The sequence below is a fragment of the Cyprinus carpio genome, unplaced genomic scaffold, assembly GCF_018340385.1.
Source record: "Cyprinus carpio isolate SPL01 unplaced genomic scaffold, ASM1834038v1 S000006714, whole genome shotgun sequence".
Taxonomy (NCBI): domain Eukaryota; kingdom Metazoa; phylum Chordata; class Actinopteri; order Cypriniformes; family Cyprinidae; genus Cyprinus; species Cyprinus carpio.
Window position 1 is genome coordinate 189,859 of NW_024879320.1, and position 23,429 is coordinate 213,287.

Consider the following 23,429-nt stretch of genomic DNA (forward strand, 5'->3'; position numbering starts at 1 on the left):
ATTGATATGGATGCATTAAAGTCACTGCGATAAAAGACTAACCAGCAGAGATCTGCCAAGAACTGTGACAGAAGTCTGAGTGATAGCTATACCGAACAAATTAAGGATTACACCACACTGTGTGATGGATAGACGTTCTTCACGTGCTGGATGAGTGCTTTACACAATAATAGCAGACTGTTTAGGCTCTCTGGATGTAATAATGACCTGTCTGGTTTGTTTCAGCTTTAGTGTCACATCAAACACTCTGTATGTCTGTGATTCTGTAAATTAATGGAGCTTTTGTGTGTATGTCTGTGTGTGTGTACTGCTATGCCATATGTTATCCCTACAAAGATAGCCATAGCAGTACATTTTGACTTTGTGGGGACATCTTTCTGGTCTCCATGAGGAAACAAGCTTATAAATCATATTTACTGAATTTTTTGAAAATCTAAAAATGCCTGTACTTTTGTGTGAGGGGTAGGGTTAGGGTAAAAGGATAGAAAACACAGTTTGGACAGTAGAAAAACCATTACGCCTATGGAATGAACCCATAAAACATGGAAACCCAACATGTGTGTGTGTGTGTGTGTCTGTGTGTGTGTGTGATAGAGATAAAACAGTCATAGGACAGATTAGAATAGACTGGAGCATTTTAATTCATCTTTATTAAATTTTCCCCCCAAAATATTTTTAATGGTTCTGCTGGTAACACTTTAATTTAGGGACCAAATCTCACTATTAACTTGTTGCACATTACTAGCATATTGGCTGTTTATTAGTACTTATAAAGCACATATTAATGCCCTATTCTGCATGAACATATTTTAGATTCTTTAATCATCCAATACCTAAACTTTACAACTACCTTAATAACTATTAATAATCAGCAAATAGGAGTTTGTTGAGGCGAAAGTCATAGTTAATAGTTAATTAGTAGAGAATTGGTCCCCAAACTAATGTGTGACTGTTCTGGCTTTAAAAATGTTAGGATTTCTCTATTTTTGGCTTTACCCTTAGCACCAATTTTAAACTTCTTCTTTTTTTTTTTCTTTTCTGTAAAATTAAAAAAAAAAGTTTTAAAAAGTTGACAGTCTTACATTTGAAATGAAGAAATTAAGTCAATCATAATATTAGTTTTGTAATTTTAAGAGCTGTAATTTAAAATGAAATAATTATATTATTAGACATTTTTATTTTAAAGTCAAATAATACAATAGTGATATCTATTTTGTATTTATTTAGTCATTTTTATTTTATATTTAGTAGTAGTTGTAATAATAATAATAATAATAGTAATTATTATTATAGCCATATTGATATAGAATAACACAATTTTGGCCAAACTTTGCAGCTGTACAAACAAGCACAGCAAACCTGGGATTTTTAAATTGCATAAAAAATTTTCATATACAAATGTGAGTGATTCTGCAACTAACAGTCATTACATTTCTAAAGGACAGATAAGTATAGACTTCTTTGTGCGTCTTTAATTATTATTATTATTATTTTATTTATTTTTTCTTCATTTAAAAAAAAAAAGTTCTGGATTTGAGTATTCCAGAATTTCTCCATTATTGGCCTCACCCGTACCATCCTTTTGAAATGTCTTTTAACTTTAACCTTACTACATTTATAAAAAGTGTAAAAAATAACAATAATAATAAAAATAAAGTGTGTTAAGTGTAAAAAAAAAAATTCTTGTTTTCTAACCTTTAAGAATAATGTTTTCAGTTCATTTGGAATTTATATAGAATTGTAATGTTTTAATGACAAAAAATCACTGTCCTCAAGCGATTGTCCTCAATACTGCTGTCATTACCACTGCATCAAACATTTAGAGTTTATACTTGTTTATTATCACGGAGATGAGAAGTGACAGGCCAGCACATCTCTGCCAGACGCTCAACACAAGTCTTCAAACAGAAATGCTTTACTTTTTACATCATGCCACAAGAGCTGCTTTTTTAAAACTGGGAAGTACCAGAGAATTTAAATTCAGAAACAGCCCATTTCTTTTTTTCTTCTCTTTTTTTGTTTTCTTACAAATTCTAACTTGTGTCAGCACATTGTACCCAAATCCACTTGAAGGTTGATCATGTGCATGCAATAGATGTGAAAATAAATGTGAATATAGTTTGAAGAAAATTTTATTTTCTTTCTTTTTTTCAGAAATAATCAAAAATTTCCCTCACTAAAAATAATTTATGAAACATACTGTACTTCATAATTAAATTTAATAATTTAGACATCCTAAAAGTGTTTTACTGGATGGCTCCCATATATTTACATCTTTATCGCAACGCTCCTCTCATTCACCGGCTCTGTGAGAAGAATGAGGAACGGCTGCACGCTTTATGTGTCCGTATTACTCACATCTGGATTACTGTATCATATTTTGACAATGGGAGCACAGATGGGAGGAAAAGGCGGCAGTTTGCCAGAGTGATCACGGTCCAAATCCCAGCACAAGTTCTGCAGTTGTGTGTTAAAGCGAGACCTCCTGGAATCCGTCCCTGCTGCTCCTGCTGAGCATGAGCCCATCACAGTCCCGCTGCCAGACAATATCAAGATGCTAATTCACAGTGAAAGCAGAGGGAGCTCAGCATGACTGAAGAACAACAACAGAACCATTTCTGTCCCGTTCAGTGATGTTCTGAAAAGAGCTTTGCTCTTACAGTCGAATGAAAATTCATCTTCAAATTTCCATTTGATGTTTACACAGATTATGAGTTAATGACGCACTTCACTATCCCACACTATCATGTTTTTGTATGGCTATACTATTTATTGCCACAAAATTCCAAGTTTTAAACCTAAATTTTATACATACAAAAAAAAAAAAAAAAAACAATGCTTCAAAAATAAGAACTATAACAAAGCAGTTCTGATGTCAGCATATTTATTACATTTATATTTGTTTCTCCTAACTGTTTCTGGGTACTTATTGTGACGCGTGTCCCGAGCACTCATCAGCGTCGCCCTGGCAACAGCACAGGCACACCTGTGCCTACTCATCACGGGCTGAGTGGCCACACCTGCGTGCCATCAGCCGCTGCCTATTTAAACCCCGCAAGCGGGTACAGAGGTGAGAGATGTCTCCACAAGAGCCGGCTAACTTTGTCTTTTCCTTTGGCTCTAGACAGCAGCGTGTGACCACCAGCCCCACCGCCACGGGAGAGCACGGGCCCACACTGCACTAGCAGCACCTCACAGACAAGACGCGGAGCACCGAATGCCCAAACCACCTCACCGCACCGCCTTTTCAGTTAATAAAATCCACCCTTCGGGGAACTTACCCTCACCCTCGTGTCGTGTCCTACTTTGAGTTTGCTGTTTGGTGTTGATTTGGGTTTTATGTTGTGTGTTGGTTTCCGACGACCCCACCCCTCACCGCGGCTACGAGTGGACTGGATTGGATTTCTTTGTTTTGATATTTTTCCCCTCACGGTCTTTGCTTCACACGTCTTCTCTGGTTCCCCAGGTGGCGCTCCTCCCCCAACGATGGAAGAGCTGCTAAAACATCTCACCGAGGTGAGCATCCGCCAGCAGCAGATTATGGAGCACATGGCCTCTCGGCAGGGGGAAACCGAGCGAGAGTTGGCTGCGCTGCGCCTAGCCACAGCCCCGCGAACTCCGCTACCTGACCCCCGTGTCCAAGCAACCCAGCTGCTGCCCAGGATGACTGGCCATGACGATGTAACGATGTACCTCCAGATGTTCGAGACCGTAGCTGTGAGGGAAGCGTGGCCCAAGGAAGATTGGGCACGCATCATTGCACCCTTGCTCACGGGAGAGGCTCAGCGTGCCTACTTTGCGCTTCCCCCGGAGCTAAGCACCTCCTACGAGGACCTACAAAAGGAGATCCTGGGACGAATGGGGTTGTCGCCGATCAGTGCGGCCCGGTTGTTCAACGAGTGGACCTTCGACACGCGGCAGCCAGCCCGGGCCCAAGCCGCTAGCCTCTCCCGTCTGGCTCAACACTGGTTGCTGGCCGGGGGTCCCACCGTACACCAGGTAGCGGAGCGCGTTGTGGTCGACCGCCTCTTACGTGCCCTTCCCCGCCAATTACGGCAGGCCGCCGGGATGCGGAACCCGGCCAACGTAGACGAGCTGGTCGAGGCCATCGAGCTGGCAGAGGCCACCCAACACCGGGAGATAGGGGGGAGAGAACGCCGCCGTTTCCCCGAAGGGTGGTCCAGGAGCGGCGCACGCCGGAGGGCACCCAGCGTCTGGTAGGCAGGGCGGCGGTTCCCGGCCCACAGGATGAGCCCATGCCCACGGAAGCACCCCGCCCCCCAGGACGACCTTGGCTGGCGGGCTGCGCCGTGCACACGGAGAACGCACCATTGGCGGACGTGAGGATAAACGGACGGCCGTTCCTCGCCCTTCTGGACTCCGGCAGCATAGTCAGCCTAGTCAGGACCTCCATATTACCTCCGCGGGCTGACACCAAGACCCAGCTCCCCATGACTTGTGTGCACGGCGACACCAGGGAAGTGCCTGCGCGGCGGGTCACCATCACGGCGTCGGTAGGCACCTGGCCGATAGACGTGGGGCTGGTCTGTGACCTCCCCGTACCGGTGCTCCTGGGAAGGGACTGGCCAGGGTTCGACCGCCTACTTGCCACCGCCACCCAGCCCGCCAGCCCGGCCGGGAATCGCCCGTCCAGGAAGCCCCGCAGGAAGGCCCCGCGATGTCCCGTGCTGCTCGCCTCCGACAGTCCCAGGGATGGTGAGTCGCCCCGCCCTCATCTAAACCTCTATTATGACTTGTTCCAGCAGGTGACCGGGGCCGGGAGATTCTCTAGGGAGCAGCATGAGGATGATCGCCTCAAACACTGCTGGGCCCAGGTGAGGGTTGCCGAGGGGAAGGAGCTTCAGCGGGCACCCCACCCAACACCACATTTCATTGTGGAAAATGGCCTGCTATACTGTGTCGCCCATCGGCGGGGGGAGGAGAAGACCCTGCTGGTGGTCCCACGCACGAAGACGGAGGCGGTGATCGAGATCGCCCATGCCCATCCGATGGCAGGCCACCTAGGAGCCCAGAACACGATACAGCGCCTCCGTGATCGTTTCCACTGGCCGGGCCTCGAGGCTGAGGTCCGCCGGTTTTGCCAGGCCTGTCCAACATGCCAGCAGACGTCGCCTTGGACCCCTCCCCCCAGCCCGCTGATACCGCTACCCATCATAGAGGTGCCCTTCGAGCAGATTGGGATGGATCTGGTGGGGCCGCTGCCAAAGTCTGCCCGGGGGCACGAACACATCCTGGTAATCGTGGACTATGCCACCCGGTACCCTGAGGCTATCCCCCTTCGGAAGGCAACCACCAAGGCCATCGCCCAGGAGCTCTTCCTCCTCTTCAGCCGGTTTGGCATCCCGTCGCAGATACTGACTGACCAGGGTACCCCCTTCATGTCCCGGATGATGGTAGATGTGTGCAAGTTACTGAAGGTACAACAGCTCCGCACCATGGTGTACCACCCCCAGACCGACGGGCTCGTCGAGCGCTTCAACCAGATCCTGAAGCAGATGCTGCGCCAGGTGGCAGCCGAGGATAAACGGGACTGGGACCAAATGCTTCCTTACGTGCTCTTCGGCATCCGGGAGATTCCTCAAGCCTCCACTGGTTTCACCCCCTTCGAGCTGCTCTTTGGCCGACAGCCCCGCGGATTGCTCGACGTAGCCCGAGAGGCCTGGGAACAACAACCGGCGGTACACCGAACCACCATCGAACATGTGCGTGAGATGAGGGAACGGATCGAGAGAGTGATGCCCATCGTCCGGGAACACCTAGTGAAGGCCCAACAGGCGCAGCAACGACAGTACAACCGGGCGGCCCAACCATGGGAGTTCCAGCGAGGAGACCACGTCCTGGTCCTGGTGCCCATGGCTGCCTGCAAGTTCCTGGCTACTTGGCAAGGCCCATATACAGTCATGGAAAAGGTTGGACCAGTTACGCCAACCCCCGGAAGTGTCATCTGGCCCTTACCGAAGCCAAATACTTGGGGTATGCCAAGCATTTGGGATATCAGGTGGGTAGGGTGGTGGTTATACTTTATGAGAAGGTGGCAGCTTTTATAAGACAGGTACGGGCCTTTTTGGGGTTGGCGGAATATTATCGCTGCTTTATCCCTAACATCTCCTCCTTCTCCCCTGACAGACCTGACCAGGAAGGGGCAGCCGGAGAAAGTCGGGTGGAACTCCGAAACAGAAGCCGCATTCCTGAACATCAAGGCCGCCCTGACGACGGAACCGGTCCTCCGTGCCCCTGACTTCAACCGCCACTTCCTGCTGCAAACGGACGCATCCGACATGGGGTTGGGGGCCGTCTTGTCGATGGAACTGGTCGTTGGTGAACACCCGGTGATGTACATCAGCCGAAAGCTGACTCCCGCAGAGCAACGATATGCCACCGTAGAGAGGGAAGCGTTGGCTGTAAAGTGGGCAGTCCTGGAGCTCCACTATTACCTTCTCGGCCACCACTTCACCCTCGTCACGGACCACGCCCCCCTGCAGTGGATGGCCCGGGCGAAGGAGACCAACGCCAGGGTGACGCGATGGTTCCTGGCGCTCCAGGACTTCCACTTCACCCTACGACATCGGGCGGGGACGGCCAACGCCAACGCCGACGGACTCTCCCGGCTGTGGTCAGCTTTCGCAGGTCTGTCAGGCTCCACTCCCCGCCCTCCCCCGATCTCCCCACTGCTCCAGAGGACTAGGACGACGCTTGGGGGGGGGGGGGGGGGGGGGGGGGGGGGGTGACGCGTGTCCCGAGCACCTCATCAGCGTCGCCCTGGCAACAGCACAGGCACACCTGTGCCTACTCATCACGGGCTGAGCGGCCACACCTGCGTGCCATCAGCCGCTGCCTATTTAAACCCGGCAAGCGGGCACAGAGGTGAGAGATGTCTCCACAAGAGCCGGCTAACTTTGTCTTTTCCTCTGCCTCTAGGCAGCAGCGCGTGTGACCGCCAGCCCCACCGCCCACGGAGAGAGCACGGACCCACACTGCACTAGCAGCACCTCACAGACAAGACGCCGAGCACCGAATGCCCAAACCACCTCACCGCACCGCCTTTTCAGTTAAATAAAATCCACCCTTCGGGGAACTTACCCTCATCCTCGTGTCGTGTCCTACTTCACCCCGCCACATTATGTACTTACTTATACAATACCGGTCAAATGTTTGGGCATGGTAAGATTGTTTTTGGGTCTCTTCTGCTCTCCAAGGCTGCACTTATTTGATCAAAAATACAGTAAAAATATAGCTGTTTTCTGTGTGGATATACTGTCAAATGTGATTAATTTCTGTGTTCAAAGCTGAATTTCAGCATCATTATTCCAGTCTTCAGTGTCACATGATCTTCAGAAATCATTCTAATATGATGATTTGCTGCTCAAGAAACATTTCTGATTATTATCAATGTTGAAAACAGTTGTGCTGCACAAAATGTTTTTCTAGAAACTGTGATACATTTTATTTTTTTCAGAATTCAAAGATGAATAGAAAGTTCAAAAGAACAGCATTTGTTTAAAATATAAATCTTCTGTAACATTATAAATGTCTTTCACTTACGATCACTTTAATGAGTCCTTACTAAACAAATATTTCCACTGTTAATAAGTTTTAGCCCTAAAGTAAATTATTTGAATAGTATTTAGATCCATACATTGAGTTGCAGCTCAAAACTGAGATTAAATGGATATTTTGGTAACCAAACAGTTGCCGGTAGCCATTTACATCCATGAATAAATGAAGGCGAATAAATGATGGGGGGTTGAACTGTCCCTTTAAGTCATATTAGTTGTCCAGAAAGAAGCTATTTCATTCTCCAATGTTGAAATCATGACCTGAACAAAACTGATAACTTGCTACTTAGTAACTGGGTGAGAAAAACACCTGTAAATACGGTAGTGCTACTGCAATCATACATCCACGCCAATAGTAGTCAGTATAACGTCTGTGGTATCGGCCAGAACAACATAAAGAAAAATGGCTAAGTGCATATTTACAGGACATATATAATGAAATCTGTGTGCTAAAAGTGAAATGTGTTTCTTGATCATAGCTTGTTTGTGCTGAATAATTAACGTTCATCTTGATTTGTGTCAGTCGGTGGCATCAGTGCCCAGTCTCTCGCCTCATTTCATCGACTGTAGTACAGTACAGTTAGGTGAGATCAGGACAATATGAGTGCAGAGAACAGAGATTCTCACTGGCATCCCTCCAAAGTATATTTAGCTCTGCGTCTGCTTCACGAGAGTGAGTGGGACTGGAGAGGGATCGGCTGGAGCCGCACTCCAGCAGATTTCTCTAGGGAGAGCTCCAATTTTAGATGTATAGACAACACAGTGGAAAAATTACTTCAGCAAATCTCTATTGAGTTCAGACCTGAATTCCTGCATTATAGAACTTTACAGCTGATCTGAGCAATAGAGAAATAAAGACCATGCTCTCCTGATATTATGAGCAATCGCTCGTGAGTATAACAGCACAGATCAGGGCATTTGTGCATCAGACTCTCAGGATGCAGGTCAAACGTTCACACAAAACACAGAGACATTGGTGGAAAAAGTGTGCAAAAAGTTGCATTCCTGAAACTCCTGAACAGCTTTTCTACTACCTCTAAATGTTTGGGAGAGACAGTCGGTGTTTAGTGAAAATTAATAATATTCATACAATAATTTTAGAGAATTTCATGTTTCTTTCTTTTTTTTTTTTTTTTTTAGAATATTCTGAAACCCCAATTTTCTGACTTTTTGAAAATGGTAATTTTGGTGCGTAAATATAATATTCACACAAGTAAATGGAAGAAATGTTAAACATTCCTTTACTTTATTTTTTCAGTTTTTTTTTGTGAGAGTTTTTTAAAGCTTCAAATAATAATAATAATAAAAAAAAGTATAGATAATTGTTACTGCTGTCCAGATTTAAAATTTTGTTCAACTAAGTCCATGCATTCCTTTTTTTTTTTTTTTGCATGTTACTAAGCGTGCCTTACAGAGTTGGTATATGTTTCCCGTCTTTTGCTGTAAATTTGCAAAATGTATAATAAAAAAAGAGAAGAAAACAAAAGAGTTGCAATCCACTTTAAGCATCACATTTGTGTCCAAACATTTAACAAACTTCTTTAAATAGACAAACAATGACTATAAAAATCTACACACCCCTTTTAAAAATTGCATGTTTTTAATATGTGAATGTGAATCACGTGAAGACAAATCATGTCAGAACTTCTTACACCTTTAATTTCTGCAAAATTTCATAAGTAAAAAAAAAAGGTCCTGCTGATACAGAAGTCACTTCCAAACTGAGCAGGTTTTTGTTGCTCAGTGCTCTGAATTAATCTGACTAACGTAAAAAAAAAAATGAACTAAATTTGCGTGGGTACGTTTTTTGCCCTTACATGAAACTCTCGGTTGAATGGATTCTTATTGGAATGACTGGATTTTGCACACTAATTTTACAGATCAACATATCCTGGAAAAACTATATGATTATATAGAAAATGTGGCACATGTGTGTTGTGATGCAGCATCACATTTTCTGTTCAGTCTCACTTGAATCATTCCTGATCGTGCTCTACTGCTGAACAGATATTCACATAGAAAACAACTATTATAAACTGTAATAATATTTCACAATATTACTGTTCTTACGGTATTTGTGATCAAACAAGTGCAGCCTTGGTGAGAAGAAGAGACTTCTCTCAAAAAGTCTTACAGACCTCAAGACTTTGAATGGTAGTTCATGTTTGGAAACAGGTGTGCAAAGTACAACCAGTCTTCTTAACTATCTTAACCAGAAAGACCATGCATGGTTGAGCAAAACGTTGTTTTGAACAGTATAGCTATAGAGACCAACACTAAACCAGCACTAACCTAGTTAAGCTGGTAACACTTTAATATAAGGACCAATACTCACTATTAACTTGTTAGTACTTATAAAGCACATATTCTGCATGACCATATTCTACATCCCTTATCCTTCCTGATAGCTAAACTTAGCAACTACCTTACTTACTATTAATAAGCAGCAAATTAGGAGTTTATTGAGGAGAAAGTCCTGGTTGGTTAATGGTCTGTTAATAGCGAGAATTGAACTTTAAAATAAAGTGTGACCGTTAAGCTTGTAACAGAATGGAAACTCATGCTGTCTAATGCTGCCTTCAAGTAGGAAGTTCCCATTTGTGAGTTTGGAAGTGCATTCTTCTGATTTTTTTGTCAAAGTATAAAATGTATGTGTTGGGCAATTTCATAAGGCTTTCTGTCTTTTTTTACTTCCTGACAAGAATGGAAAGCTCTTTACAACATGATGAGAGCAAAATGAGTTAACTAATCCTTTAATTACATGTTTTAACACTCTGGCGTAGTGATTTTGCAGTGTAAACGTTCTCCTCATTAACAGGCTAAATGAGCAGTGGTCCCTGCAAGGCCTTAATAGCTCATCCTCTACAGAGTGCAAAATGTTCAGTCATGTCATCTGACATGACCTAATGGGGAATAAACTGGTCTTTTCTGGAGGGTTTCATATATAAAACAATATGAAATACTGAAATTAATGGACTTGCCTTCTTGAAGTCCAGAGTGCACAGTTTAGCTTTCTCTCCGAACTGCCACTTGCACTGCGTGTCGGCGTCATACAGCTCTCCGGGCAGTTTCTCAGGGTACTTGTACTCCTGGATGGCGCTGGGCTCGTCAGACAGACAGGTGGCCTGTGAAGTACTGAGACACAAACACTACTGTAAAACCGCTCGAGTCCCATACAGTAGAGCAGAAACCATGACAACATAACAACTGGAGTTCCCTCGGCTACATTTAGACATCTCTCTTTTCAACACATCCTCTGACTTCATCATTACGTATGTTATTGAATGCTGCCGTTATTATACGGGCCGACAGTGAGGCTCCGTGTGTAAGCGATATCAAGGATCATGAGAAAGCATTTAACATTGTTTAATAGTGTGTGCTTCACACAATCAGACACACAGTGAAGCCCTGAATGAGCTCTGAGTAGTTTAGCAGGCACTCCGGGCCGCTCGCCCGCTCCATGACGAGACTGGGTGGGATGTATGTTTGTAATGGGGGTCACATTAACTGGTCTGTTAGGTCTTAATATATGCAACACACACACATTTCAAAAATTCTATTAATACAGGTGCTCAACCAAAACTGACAATGAAAGAATCTTAACAATAAAATCAGCACACTGCTGCACCCATGCAATACTTGAGTTTAGAGCTGCAGGATTTGGCGGGAAAAAATCGAATTGATTGATTGATTTGTTTGTTTATTGATTGATTAATTTAAATATTTGTATTTTTAATTTATAAAAATGTTTGTAATTGTGATAAAAAAAAAGAAAGAAAGAAAGAAAAGAAAAAGAAATCCAAGTCTGTCGGGCTGCAAAATTTGGAATGACTATAATAATAATAATAATAATAATAATAATCAGGGGTCAGCAACCTACAGCCCTAACCCTAACCCTAACCAACAGTGGCACGCAGAGGGATAATCGCTGGCACGTGAGCAACAGGGAAAACTGCATACTGACATTAATTTTGAGGTAATAACGTCACACAGCCTGTTAGGAGCTATAAATACTGTTAAAGTGTGAGAATTAATGAGAGAGCAAAGTAAGATGAAGCTGCAAATTATTTAATATTAGTCCACTTTTAATGATACGTTACGCTGACAACAAGCTTCTGAATGTTACTTTTTGCACAGCGCAATCTCAGATCTCTGTATGCGAGTGGTGTGTGTGTGTGTGTGTGTGTGTGTGTGCGCGCATCAATTAAAGCAGTGCATTAATATAGAACAGTGATTAAACTGAACGGTTTTAATGCATTGGCATTGTCACACACACACATACAGTAGTGTTCAGTACAGTCACACTGTATATATGTAAGAAACTTTTGAAAAGTTTAAAAAACTATTTATGAAAATTGCATGAAAATCAGATAGGCCTATTGTTTTGGCACAGTGGTTAACCCGAAAAATTAAAAATGGCACGTCATGCGGAAAAGGTTGCCGACCCCTGATAATAACAACAACAATAGTAATTTTAAAATAATTACTTTTATTGTGATTATTAGCAACTATTACTAAATAAAATATTCAACAAAATTAGAAATATTACTATTGTACTATTTTACTGTAAAATAAAGTATTTAAGAAAATAATAATAATAATTTTACATTACAACTGTAAAATTACAATACTAATATTTATGGCTGTCTAAATGTCTTCTTTTTCAAACCAAAACCCGTCACTCTTTTAGTTTTCTTTTATTGTATAATTATTTAATTCAGTCACTGCCTTTGCAATTTAATAATCACACTAATAATCTTTTTCTGTAGCTATTGAGAATTTTACCTCTGTCAATGCTACATGTACATGTGGGGTACCACAGGGTTCCGTTTTAGGCCCTGTTTTGTTCTGTCTTTATGCAGATGATATCCAGCTTTATCTTCCAATGAAACCAGATGACAATATATCTCTCCAGTCTTTGATTGATTGTGTGAGCAAAGTTAAAACTTGGATGGCAGAATTTTTTTTACAGCTAAATGATTCTAAGACTGAAGTGCTGGTCTTTGGAAGGCCTGAATGTGCTTCCATCCTATCTAAAACTCTTGTGGCACTTTTGCTCGGAATTTGGGTATTACTTTTGATCCAGCACTCAAATTTGATAAACAGATCAATTTGGCTGTGAAATTACACAACATTTTTTACAGTAGTGCTCTCATTATAACGTTATGTATTGCGTTACCGTTACCGTTAACGTTAATGTTCTGCATTTCTGTTTTGAGCTGCGTGCTGAAGATGACCAGCAGAATGAAGCAGCAGGTTTTTAATCAATGGGATTTAACTCATCATTTATCTTATTTAGAATATGCTTCATTATTTATACAATATAACGTTAATATTATGATATAACGTTAATATTTTCAATCACCGGGATCATTTATCTCATATAGAATATGCTTCATTATGTATACAACATACCATTAATATTATGACGTATAGGCTATCTGCACAAAATGTCCCGAATGCATGAACGTGTTTGCGCGGCTCTGAATGAACTCCTTTTGTGGACGCGTTCTTCACGTAACAACATGCAGAAACACAGCAACTAAACTCTAGCAAATTCACAGAGTTTTATTATAATAGTGTTCTCATTATAACTGTTGTGTATATGACAGTCCCAGTCATAGTTATTAATATTCTGCATTGTTGTTTGCCCTGCTTGCACTGTGCACTGAAGAGATGATAACCATAGTACTACAATAAAGCACTTTACTGCAGCGCAACTCAACCTAATGCATCTTATAGGAGATTAAAAAAAAAAATATATATACACATGATATATATATATATATATATATATATATATATATATATATATATATATATATATCTAATTATATGACCAGCACCTGTATATATATATATATATAAACCGGCCTGATCGAAAAAATACAGTTTTTCACTCTGCCTGTCAATTTGAGTCTTGTTTAAGTTTTAAATCTTTGCTGCCAAGATGCTTCTCTGTTGGTCAAGGATAATGGAAAGTGAAACCAGTAGTAATATGTGAAATAAGTCATTGAGCACCCCCATATAGCCAAAATGGCATGATCATAACACCCCATGAATATTTGACTGTGAGACTGGTATCAAATCAGGCTCCTCCTATCGCAGCATCGAATCTTCGACTATTCGGGGTCACCTCTAATTAAATGTACTATATGAATCAATAAAACTAAACTAAACTAAACTAAACTAAACTAAACTAAACTAAACTAAACTAAACTAAACTAAACTAAACTAAACTAAACTAAACTAAACTAAGGACACAGTTCTAAACTAAACTAAACTAAACTAAACTAGTTCTACTTGAGTTTATTCTCATCACTACCAAATAAGTGATGTTTTGAAGCTCTCTGTCAGATTAGTCTGTCAGCTCTTTAGATCAGCAACTAGTTGAAGCATTGGGTCTGTGTTGACTAGTAGTGGGTGACTTCACTTGTGCTTGTTCTTTATATGGTGTCACTCGAACACTTTGTATCTGTAGATGTTCTTGTTGCAGAACAATCCACTATAATTAGTCCAGCGATCCCAGAATCCCTCAGTGATTCAGTGCATCCTGTGAAGGGAAGCCCTGTTCATGCAGCACATGTAAGTCCTGCTTCCAATTATCTGGAGATGGATCAATGTGGCAGCATCTGGGCCGTAGAGGCAGGAATGTCTGCGTCAGATGAATCTGATTCAGTTCTCCCAGTGTCACTTCTTTAAGTTTCCTCCTCAAATTAAGGCGAGCGACAGCTATAAGACAGAGAAGCTCGGGAAGCACTCCCTTTCAAGCTCTGTTTTATTAGTGATAAAAGCAGAGGGTTATGTAGAGGAAGGACAGAAGGTCTGAGAGCAGCTACTTGAAGGTCTGTGATCTGGAGGCTGTATGTCGACAGGCACGTGATGACGTAGGTGAGGCTGCTGATGAGGATGGGAAACAGATGGGAGGACAGCTGACGGAGACAGAGTCGCTGTATTTTATCTGCAGCATGCTGCTGTTTTTGGGGTGTCGTGGGTGTGGAAAGAGAACTGAGGGATGATCGCTCTGCACTTTGTTGCCTTCAGATGCCCACACAGTCCTGGGAAAGCTGTGGTTCACAGGCAGACCCTGCTGACACTGAAGCCGCTGCAGGTTTGCAGAACTAAGTGAGACGAATTGACTCCTTTGGCTAAAGCCCTTTTCACACTGCCAGCAACAAAGCATCACATATTCATTTTCAATAGAAAGCTGGATTTCCGTCGACATGAGTGACAGTGATGTCCATGGATTTAAGAAAGTTGAGAAAAGTTTAGCATTATTCAAATAAAGGGGAACTACCAATGAGAGTGACGTCTGTGTATATAGTATTCAGGGAGATAGAGTGCTGCAGTGATGAAGTATTTTTGTAGACTAATCCTGGTTCCCTACACCAACTTTTTCATCAGGAGGCCCCTTGTGTAGGGTGAATCCTTCTGTGGCACCCCAAAAGAAAACTCATGATGCAAATGCAATGCCAGAACATCAGTTCTGTTTGTAGCCTTATTTCTCTGATGTTAAATACACAACATTTATTAAATTCTATATTTCATAAAATACAACAAATTGTTATAAAACAGATTTGACAGTTAAAAATAATATTGCCTAAAATCTGCAACAAAAGTATTGAACACTGAACAGTAATTTACTATTCAGTTATTTATATATATATATATATATATATAGTAGTAAATATATATATATATATATATATATATATAGTAGTAGCAGAGCAGTAGCCGACCATGAGCTGCCCCCATCTCTGTGCCAAGGGACGTGACTTCAGTGGTCTTGAATTCATGAAGCTGACAGCCGCTACTACTGTACTACTTCCAACACATCATGTAGGTCAGGTGCCATTTACTTCGATGCAAGTGCTTGAGGATGAAGCATACAGTGAGTGGCTGCGATCTTTGTATTTATGGCTTAAATTCAGGTGACAACTCCACTCCTGTGCCTGGTCATTGAGAAAGTTGACTCCTTTGGACGAGATGTCTTTGATCCATCAGTGCAAACAGATGTACATTTTTCCCACCTCAGATGTCCTTCTACCATGGAAGTGTCCAACATTTTGAAAATTTCCTCACCTGTGGCTCTCCCCTCGAGTTCTTTTTAAAATAAAAAAATCTTCCATAATTTTACTGTCCCATAAATATCGAACGTTCACTAACAACTGCAGCGCTGCTAACGTCAGTGCATTCATCAGGCTGAAGAGCCAACTGCTCACACAATCGTAATCTTTCGGTCAGTTAAGATTTCACATCGAACGAGATGTCTTTGATCCATCTGTTGGACAGCAGTTTAATCTACACAAATATCAAATAGGATTTTTCCATTCGTGTTTTTGGTAGATTTGGGGTATTTGGACTCAGAATCCAATTATGAATGAACTCGGATGCACTGAGGTGGACTTGTACTCAAATTTTGACACAGACTCTGACATTTTGGACTTTTTTTTCCTCCATTATCAACATAAAGGTGATATGACAATAAATGTTTCCCACTCAAACTCAACTGGTTAAGGATTTGGACTCAGACCCAACACTAGCTTTTGGATTAATGCAGAAAATAAACTCTGTGACCAACAAACGTTTATGATTCTTATGTTTGTTTGTTTTTTCTCCATCATGATAATTACACAAATTAACATGATTTTTGAAGCCTAAATACCATCAACATTAGTCAAAGCTAAATGTAGGTTATATATAGTTTATCTTTATTTGACCCTCTAACTTTAGCACTCATTATTCTTAAAAAAAAAAAAGATCTCTAACACTAGTTTGCTCTATTCTTTTTCTATTCTATCTGTTTTTTTTATTTTATTTATTATATTATTTAAAAGCCCTGGCTATGTGTACTGTGTTTAAGCTAACTGAGATTTGTTATAGCACTTATATATCATTGCTCTTTTGTTGATTTTGATTGCTTCCATTATTTAAAAACATTTCACTGAAAGTTTGAGATAGAATAGTTTGCAAGAGTGCGATTATAAAGAATGAAGCTGTGAAAGCAACTAGTGAGTAGATGGGTCTGATGACATTTAAGGTACAACCTCTATAGTCCTTCCACATGAAGCGTTGCTGGAAGATGAGCTGTAGGAAACAGGTGAAGCAGCTCCGAGCATCTGACTAACGCCTGGCAGGGAATCCCTTCTTCCGCTGAGGCCTAGAGTTGCTGATCCAGGCGGCAGGGAAGAGGATGAGCTCATCACGATAACGGAGTACAAGGCCGATTCATTTGACACGTCGGGTAATTTAAGGGCAACTGGTCAAGCCGATCCACTTTCACGAGCACAGACGTGGCTCTCAGACAGAAAGTGAAATTTAAAACCCCCTGGAGCTGCTCACTTTTAGATATCAGAATCAAAACAGCACTAGAAATACTACAGTACTTTTAAAGATGAGGTTGGCGTCTAGACTCTCGCTGGACTCACGCTGGGTGATTCTGCATGAATGACTAATGGACAGGAGATGCTCAGTAAAGGGCATGGTTGTTAATATCTTTGCACTTCTAATGCCGCTTTGAGCTACCAATGGGTAAAGCATGTGATTCTGAGATAGACTTTCCAAGTGCCTCAAAGTTCATTACAAATATCAGCTGCAACACTGTAACTGTATTGATGTACTGTAAAAAAAAAATGTGCTCATGATACTGGCATTCCTAACTGTTCTTTGGGAAACTAATTCTAGATGTCAAAAGAAACCTCACCTTAGAAATCTGTTTAGATATTGTCGGCTACAGGATGACCAGGAGAATAAACCATTGTGTCCTGCCAAGGTAGGAGACATAATATTTCCAACCGACTTCTTGCACACATTTCCTTCACCATCATGGACCATTCCAAAGCTGTGAAAAAAAAAGGCTTTTGTGAATCCGGATTTGAGGGAATCAAACAAAGGATTAATTATTAAGTGAACTCTTACTTGTGTCCAGATTCGTGGGCGATGGTGAAGGCCAGACCGAGACCCGTGTCCTCATTGATCGTGCAGCTGCGGTACTTACTGCACATCCCACTGATTGGAGCAAAGCCTGAAATCAAAACAATAAATGGATGAATGAATGAGTGATGAGGGGTATGTAAGTCTAGGCTAGCATACCACTGCAACATGTTATGAAGTACAACTCATTAAAGAAGCCAAAGAGTCTACACCAGATCAGAATAAATCTACACCAGATCACCTCATATAGTCTGACCCTACACCAATGATCAAAAGTTGGTAAAAAAGTTTTTTGAAAAACAAAAAACAAAAAAAACAAACAAACAAAACAAAACGTCTCTAGGTTACGTATGTAACCCTAGTTCCTCGAGGGAACGAGACGCTGCGTCGAAACGCTTTGGGGAACGCACTTAGCGTGAGCGACTCTGAATATCGTGTGTAATCTGTCTCATGGAAGAGTGTGACATCACGGGCGGGGTGACGTAAGCGACCAGGAAGCTATAAAGGCACATGCCGCACAGCTGGCATCAGCTTCGAGTACCAGCAAGCGCCGGCAGGGGTGCCGGGGGTATGGCTCCGAGACGCAGCGTCTCGTTCCCTCGAGGAACCAGGGTTACATACGTAACCCAGAGACGTTCCTCTTCAGGAACTCGAGCTGCGTCGAAACGCTTTGGGGAATGAGTACCAATGCTGCCAGACTACCAAACCCCTGCCTAGTGTGTATCCGAAGAGCACAGCTTAGGACGAGAGGACAGAAGCGCCTGGAGTAACTAGCATGTCTAAGCCATAAATCTTGCAACTGTAGAGGGCGTGGACCACCCCGCAGCGTTGCAGATGTCCAGCATGGATACACCTGCTAAGAAGGCCTTGGAGGCCACCATACCCCGTGTGGGGTGAGCCTTGGCTCCCAACAACGGGGGAGGACCAGAGGACTCATAGGATATGTTGATAGCCTCGACTATCCAACGACTAAGAGTCTGCTTAGATGCAGAAGAACCCCTCTTGGGGGGACCATGGCATACAAGCAATTGGTCTGTTTTTCTCCACAGGGCAGCTCTGTGGACATATGTGTCGAGCTGGATACATACAATTAGCTTCTTCTGGTCTGACTCCCGGAAGGGAGGAGGGCAGAAGGCCTGCAGTACTATTGGTTGTGGTGTGACAGAGGGAACTAAGGAACACAACCCGCTCGAGGGTATAGAAGTGCTTTGGCCATGCTGGGCGCAAAGTGAAATGAGTAGGGGCCACTGAGAGGGCCTGAAGATCTCCAACTCTCCTCAGAGAGGTAATAGCCAACAGGTCAGATGTCTATCTGATATATCTTGGATCGGCTCGAATGGAGCTTTACAGAGCCTCCAACACCACAACCAAGTCACAGGGGGGACACGGGACCATACTGGAGGCCTCAGCCTCAGCGCACCGTGGAGGAAATGTATCAGTAGGGGGTGTCTTCCCACTGATTGTCCACCGAGAGGGACATGGTAGGCCGCAATGACCGCCACGTAAACCATTAAGGTGGAGTGGGTCAACCCTGCAGAGAACCTGGCTTGTAGAAACTCCAGAACTGTACCAACTGGGCAGTTAGCTGGGTCAAGCTGGCATGCTCTGCACCATGAGGTGAAGAGTTTCCACCTCAGGGCGTACAGTTTCCTCGTTGAGGGAGCTCTGGATTGGAGGAGGGTCTCAACAACCTCGGTTGAGAGACCGGATGCTATGAGCTGTGCCCCCTCAGGGGCCACACCCACAGTTTCCACAACTCCAGGTGAGGGTGAATTATCGTGCCCTGCGCCTGTGAGTGTAGGTCTGTCCTGATCGGTATCTCCTGTGGAGAGCCGTCGAGGAGCGAGACCAGATCTGAGAACCATACTCGGCCCGGCCAGAATGGGGCTACTAATAACAGCCGAACCCCATCCCAGCATACTCTCGCCAGAACTCCCGGGAGCAATGCGATAGGGGAAAGGCGTACAGATGAAGCCTCGGCCAGGTCTGTACCATAGCGTACAGTCACAGAGGAGCTGAATGAACTAGAGAGAACCAGAGGGGACATTGCGATGTCTCGAGTCGCAAAGAGGTCCAAAAACTCTCCATATCTGCTTCACCACCTCAGGGTGAAGCCTCCATTCCCCGGGCCTCGGCCCCTGTCTCGACAGTATGTCTGCTCCAACATTCAACCTCCCAGGAAAATATACTGCTCTGAGCTAGAGGAGTTGATCCTGGGACCACAGAAGGATCTGGTGTGCCAGCTTGTAAAAGGGGCATGAACGCAGACCTCCCTGCTGGTTGATATAAGAGACCACCGCTGTGTTGTCGGTGCGCACCAACACATGGTGACCTCTCAGGTCTGGGAGGAAATAATTTTAATGCTTAATGCACAGCTAGCATCTCTAGACAACTGATATGCCATGTAGAATGGCGACCGCTCCACAGACCGCGGGCAGGGTGGCCACTCATGACCACACCCCAACCAGTGAGGGATGCATCCGTCGCTAGTGTTACACGGCGACCAGGACCTCCCAGCACCGGGCCCTGATTCAAGAACCAAGGTTTCTTCCACATGTCTAAGGCACGGAGGCAGTGCCGCGTGATCTTGATAGTTCGAAGTGGATTGCCCCTCGGGGAAAATCCCTTGGTCTTGGGCCACCACTGTAGGGGTCTCATGTACAGCAGGCCAAGAGGTATCACGTTGGACGCAGCTGCCATCAGACCCAACAATCTCTGAAATTGTTTGACAGTGAGTGACTGGCCTTCTTTGACTCTCTCGACTGAGATGAGGATCGACTCGATACGAGCAGGGGACAATTGTGCTTGCATCGCGCGGTCGAATCCCATACTACGCCTAGATAGGTGGTTCTCTGAACTGGAGAAAGTACACTCTTCTTGGCGTTCAGTCTCAAACCCAGCTCCCCCATGTGGGCGAGAACGACATCTCGATGTCGAACCGCCATCTGCTCTGATTGAGCTAAAAATCAACCAATCGTTGATATAATTTAGTATGCGGATGCCTCGCAGTCGCAGTGGAGCCATTTGAGCAGCATCCACGCACTTCGTACACGTGCTGGGTGAGAGTGCAAGGCTGGACGGAAGTACTCAATATTGGTACGCTTCGCCCCCGAAAGCGAACCTCAGAAACTTCCTGTGTTGTGGAAGGATGGAGACATGGAAGTATGCGTCTATGAGATCTGTCGTAACAAACCAGTCCTCAGACCTGATTTGTGGTACAACATGCTTTAGAATAAGCAGTTTGAACTTCAGCCTCATAACTGAGCTATTTAACTGACGTAGATCTATGATCGGACGCAACCCCCTCATCCTTCCTTGGGACTTGTGAAATACCGGCTGTAAAACCCCGGATTCCCTGTCTTGAGGAGAGACCACCTCGATGGCCTCCTTTCCTAATAGGGTATTCACTTTTTGTTCCATAACCAGAGCCTGCTCGGGTCCGACCAACGTCGGAATAACCCCGTTGAATTTCGGCGGTAAGAGCCGAACTGAATGCAATAGCCTTATTGCCATATGCAGGCCCCATTGAGATACATTTGGCAGTCATTCAAATGGTGCTAAATGATCTACTAAGGGAATCAGTCTCTCGAGATGGACCTCTGGTGTAACTGAGGCAGCTAAATCGGCGCCTGAAGTAAAACACCATTCCCAGCAGCCGATCTAACTATTTTAGAGACCCCCGAAGGGGTTGCGAGCCTCTCAGCACCGCTACGCTCGCGTGGAAGAAACTGAGAGCAGCGCTCGCTGGAAACCGCTGCGCCCTGGAGCTCTGGCAGGGTTGGCAGATCGATTTCCTGAGGGCACTGAGGAGAGACGGGCACTGTGTAATGCGTGTAAACACCACTCTACCCCAGTAGGGGCCGCCCTCTGCAGTCGTGACCGATGTGTCAGGACTTCTTAGCCAAGGACCTCCCAGCCTGAAGCATGGCCCTCAGATCCGGCTTAGGCTGGGAAACCCTGGCCCAGAGCGTTGCTTCAGCCACTGGTCCCGACGCGGGGGAGCGCGGGCGGCAACACTCTGATTCTGCGCCTCCCTACATGAGGAGACGGTACAACGAGAGGGCTGCTCCCGCCCAGCAGCCCCTCCAGTATATATATCTTCTCAAAGTGAGATAAATGTCATTATATTCCACAGAATTAAATGCAGCTAAACAACCAGACAAGTATACATGGTCTGGCATGGTAAGATTCAGATCAAGAATCAAAAAATTATATATCTAACTTCTTTCAGTCAGATAAATGCCTCATTTAATTCCTCAATATTAAATGGAGCCAAACAAGCAGACGAGTAAACATGGTCTGGCTTGTGATAAAATTCATATCTAACTTCTCAGTCAGATAAATACTGAATTTAATTCCTCAGAATTAAATGCAGCTAACCAATCAGACTAGTAAACACGGTCTGGTTTGGTAAGATTCACATCAAAACTGAAAGTGGGAGCCGCTTAGTCACACAAACAATATTAATCTCCTCTGAGATAAATAGCTGCAGCTGTGAGTTCACGGTCAGAGGGGGAAGAAACCGCAGCCCGGGCTTCCGAGCCTCGAGAACGAACTCTAGATCTAGGGAACACGGGTGGAGATAGGAAAAGCCGTCTCCAGCCCGTCCCCAGATATGCGAGAAGCACAGTCAGCCCCCTTATTTTTCCCGCGAGCTGACTGTGCGAGCTGCGCTCCTCATTAATGCTGCTCGTTATAATGTTTAGGCATAATATGCTTGTGGATGTGTTTTCTGTGCAACTGAGGTTTATGCAGCTGATGTTTGTGTAACTGTGAGCTCATCGACACCCTCCGTGTCAATCTCCTCGGAGAAAGAAAGGCGGTGCGTCGCGGCCGTTACTCGGGTGGAAGGACCGGAGCTCGGGCTTCCGAACCCAGAGATCAGGCAGATCTGGCGGGTGAGGTAGGAGATAGGGAAGCGCCCGTCTCCATTCCCTCCAGCAGATCTATCTGCGAACCCAGCGAATGCAGGCGCCGCTCCGCCTCGGCGAAAGCGGGACCAACACCGTGAGGAATGCTGGCGAAGACCCCCTCTCGAGGAAAGCCCTCCGGGATCGAAGCATCCGCACTGGCCGTACACAGTGCAGGCAGACGGCTCCCTCAAGAGCTGAATCAGCGTGCTTCGATCCCAGGCAGATCGCGCACAGACTGTGTGTATCCCCACTCGTGATGTAGCGAGGGCAGGGAGGAACACACAATCTGAAACGCTGATCTGGATTCGCCTTTCAAATGTCTCATCTTAGCTTTGCTCTTTGACTATTGCTTACTCTTTGAGGAGCTAATAGTGACAAACAACAAAAAATAAGACTGACAAGACAGAATGACATGCACACACAGAGCGCTTGCTGAAAGACGCGAAGCTGATGCCAGCTGTGCGGCATGTGTATTTATAGCTTCCTGGTCGCTTACGTCACCCCGCCCGTGACGTCACACTCTTCCATGAGACAGATTACACACGATATTCAGAGTCGCTCACGCTAAGCGCGTTCCCCAAAGCGTTTCGACGCAGCTCGAGTTCCTGAAGAGGAACGTATTTTATGCTCCCTAAGGCTTCATTTATTTGATCAAAAATACTGTAAAAAATAAAAAAATAAAAACAGTAATATTATTACAATGTAAAATAGCTGTTTCCATGTGAATATCTGTTAAACTGTAATTTATTTCTGTGATGTGCAGCTGTATTTTCAGCATCATTACTGCAGTCTTCAGCGTCACATGATCTTCAGAAATCATTCTAATATGATGATCTGCTGCTTGAGAAACATTTCTGATTATTATCAATGTTGAAAACAGTTGTGCTGCACAATATTTTTGTGGAAACCGTGATACTTTTTTTTTTTTCCAGGATTCACAGATAAATAGAAAGTTCAAAAAGCATTTATTTGAATTAGAAATCTTTTGTAACATTATAAATGTCTC

General features: G+C 44.1%; 1 protein-coding gene across 2 annotated transcripts in view; it reads right to left on the reverse strand.

The window, feature by feature from the left end:
- LOC109064939 (A disintegrin and metalloproteinase with thrombospondin motifs 16-like) overlaps window positions 1-23,429 on the reverse strand; it is a 69,703-nt gene that overhangs the window by 26,261 nt on the left and 20,013 nt on the right. For both annotated transcript variants that reach the window (XM_042755517.1, XM_042755518.1), the window contains 3 exons: window positions 17,496-17,601; window positions 17,281-17,418; window positions 10,559-10,712 (listed from right to left, as the gene is read on the reverse strand). In XM_042755517.1, coding sequence (XP_042611451.1) covers window positions 10,559-10,712; window positions 17,281-17,418; window positions 17,496-17,601 — 398 coding nt within the window. The remainder of the gene's footprint in view (window positions 1-10,558; window positions 10,713-17,280; window positions 17,419-17,495; window positions 17,602-23,429) is intronic.